At 48.6% G+C, this 2,576-nt stretch overlaps 1 protein-coding gene across 1 annotated transcript in view; it reads left to right on the top strand.

The window, feature by feature from the left end:
- Nucleotides 1–2,576, top strand: part of LOC117956400 (vacuolar protein sorting-associated protein 13C-like) — a 61,646-nt gene that overhangs the window by 37,362 nt on the left and 21,708 nt on the right. The window contains exons 41-44 of the mRNA XM_034891476.1: nt 75–301; nt 752–844; nt 1,682–1,915; nt 2,314–2,445. Of these exons, the coding sequence (XP_034747367.1) occupies nt 75–301; nt 752–844; nt 1,682–1,915; nt 2,314–2,445 (686 nt within the window). The remainder of the gene's footprint in view (nt 1–74; nt 302–751; nt 845–1,681; nt 1,916–2,313; nt 2,446–2,576) is intronic.

The raw sequence follows: 2,576 nt of genomic DNA, 5'->3' as shown, positions 1-2,576 counted from the left end.
ATATACTATGTGTGTGTCTGAGGCATCATGCCATGTTGTTGTCATGTTTCCTGAACCTTGTCTCCTCTGTGCAGTGTCGGCGGTAAGGACCCGTCTGCGGGCGGTGGTTCTGGACCCGGAGGTGGTGTTCGTGGCGAGCCTGATGAAGGCCGACGCCCCCGCCCTCACCTCCTCCTTCCAGTGTAACGTGTCGCTGCAGGACGAGCCGGACGGCAGTAAGAGCATGAGGGCCAACCTGCGGGAGGTGAAGGTGCTTGCCTGCCGCTTCATCCGGGACAAGGACGACCAAGCTGTCACCACCGTAAGTTACTTATATATACCGTATATATTTCGTTATATATAGAAATTATGTATTATACATGGAGAGTAAAATGTGAATCCAAGAAGATCTGGAGACATGGACAACGGGCCTTGAACCTTCCTGTTGTCGGGTCCAACTTTCTGTATCGGAACTATGACATAAGATTGTTGAAAAAGTGACAAATGTTGGGAAAAACCTACATGACTAAAAATGACAGACTGGTAATTTTTTTACTAAAACATAATTATAGAAGTGACAAAAATATAGGAATAAATTGACAAAAAACAAGGAGTAAAAGTTACAAAAAAGTCTAAGTGTAGAAAAGAACGACAAAATGTTAAAATTTCCCCCCAGAAATCCCGAATCGCCGGTCGCCGGGCCAACAACACGACAGTTGGTAGACCTCCGAGGGGTAGTTAGTCAAGAATTAACTGTGACTCTGTCCCAAAGGTGTTAAGACCCTGCTCGGTCACCATGGAGACCAGATCCCACCCTAACCAACCCCTGAGTGGCTGTGTGACGGTAGAGGAAGTCATCGTCAAGGTAACATCAGTTTTATGGATCTATTAAGCAAATGACACTTAAAAAAGAAAAACTTTATTAAGCATTGTTTTACGTAATGAAACTTTCCACAAGGCTCTGAATGAAAAGACAAGCACAGAATATATTCTGTATGTATAGAGTCCCTTCTTCAGGTAGGGAGTGAGTCCTTGCCCAGAGTGAAGGAGGTTAATTACCTTACGGTCTTGATCGCGATTGAAGGGACCATGGAGCAGAAGATTGGTCGGACTCAACTCCAACTGATTCGCAGGGCCAGTTGTGGGGGTGGAGCTGGGCTCCCTGTCGGAGGTGTCAGAGTTGTGACAAAAAGAGCTGAGCCAGAACGCAAAGCTCTCTGTATCTACCGGTCAGTTCTGGTTCCTAACCTCACTGATGGTCCGAGACGGACAAGAGACCAAAACAGGCTTCCTCAGGAGGGGGGCTGGTCTCCCTTAGAGATTGGGTGAGAAGCTCAGTCATCCGTGGGGGGGTCGGAGTAGAGTCGCTGCTCCTACGGTGGAGCCATTATATCTCCAAACTGGCCTGGGAACGCCTCAGGGGTCCTCCAGTCGGAAGTCTGGGGTCCCCTACTGGAGCTGACTCGGATAAGAGGATGGATGATGGGTAGATGATGGAGGGATGGGTGGATGGATGGATAATCTAGTTATCTCTCTATCTATCTGTCTATCTATCTATCTATCTATCTGTCTGTCTGTCTGTCTGTCTGTCTGTCTGTCTACCTACACCGATATTATAGCATCTTAGGCAGAATCGCAGGCTTTTCTGAACAACGCTAGTTCAGTGTATATGTACATGAAGCTCTCTGCCTTTGCCCTGCAGATCTCTCCGTTCATCCTCAACACCGTGATGACGATAACGGCCGCCATGACGGCGAAGCAGGGTGCCGAGCAGAGGGAGGAGCCGCAGGCGGACGTCAGTGACCTCTGGTCCGTCATGAACATCTACGGCTGCAACTATTGGTTCCTGGGGGTGGACCCGGCCACCGAGGTCACTGAGACCTTCAGGGACCCGGACGGGCGCAGCGAGGGTGAGACGTTCACCGCCGAGGTCAAGGTACGGCAAGTTTTATTCTGAAAGTTAACTGTGAGACAATCACAACATCTAGAGAAGCTTTTATTCTGAAAGTTAACTCTGAGATGATAAGATCCTCTAGAGAAGCTTTTATTCTGAAACGTAACTCTGAGACAATCAGATCCTCTAGAGAAGCTTTTATTCTGAAAGTTAACTCTGAGATGATAAGATCCTCTAGAGAAGCTTTTATTCTGAAACTTAACTCTGAGACAATCAGATCCTCTAGAGAAGCTTTTATTCTGAAAGTTAACTCTGAGATGATAAGATCCTCTAGAGAAGCTTTTATGCTGAAAGTTAACTCTGAGACGATCAGATCCTCTAGAGAAGGTTTCATTGTGAAGGTCTACAGTGATGTGTTTACTGTTTCTGTGATTCTGCAGGTGGTCCAGGTGACTCTGGAATCTGGTTTTGGTCACCGGACGGTCCCCTTGCTGCTCGCTGAGTCCACCTTCAGAGGATCGGCCCAGAACTGGTCCTCCCTGCTGCAACTCAGAGCCGACATGTCACTGGAGGTGAGAGCTGCTCCACCAGAACCCTGACCCCCCCAACCCCTGGCCCTGCTCCTCCCTCAACCCCCCAAACCCTAAACCCTGACACCCCAAACCCAAACCCTGACCCCCCCTTCCCTAACCCCCCAAACCCT

Source organism: Etheostoma cragini, chromosome 1 (genome assembly GCF_013103735.1).
Source record: "Etheostoma cragini isolate CJK2018 chromosome 1, CSU_Ecrag_1.0, whole genome shotgun sequence".
Classification (NCBI taxonomy): domain Eukaryota; kingdom Metazoa; phylum Chordata; class Actinopteri; order Perciformes; family Percidae; genus Etheostoma; species Etheostoma cragini.
The sequence above is the reverse complement of the archived record's forward strand: the minus strand, read 5'-3'. Positions and strand labels throughout refer to the sequence as shown.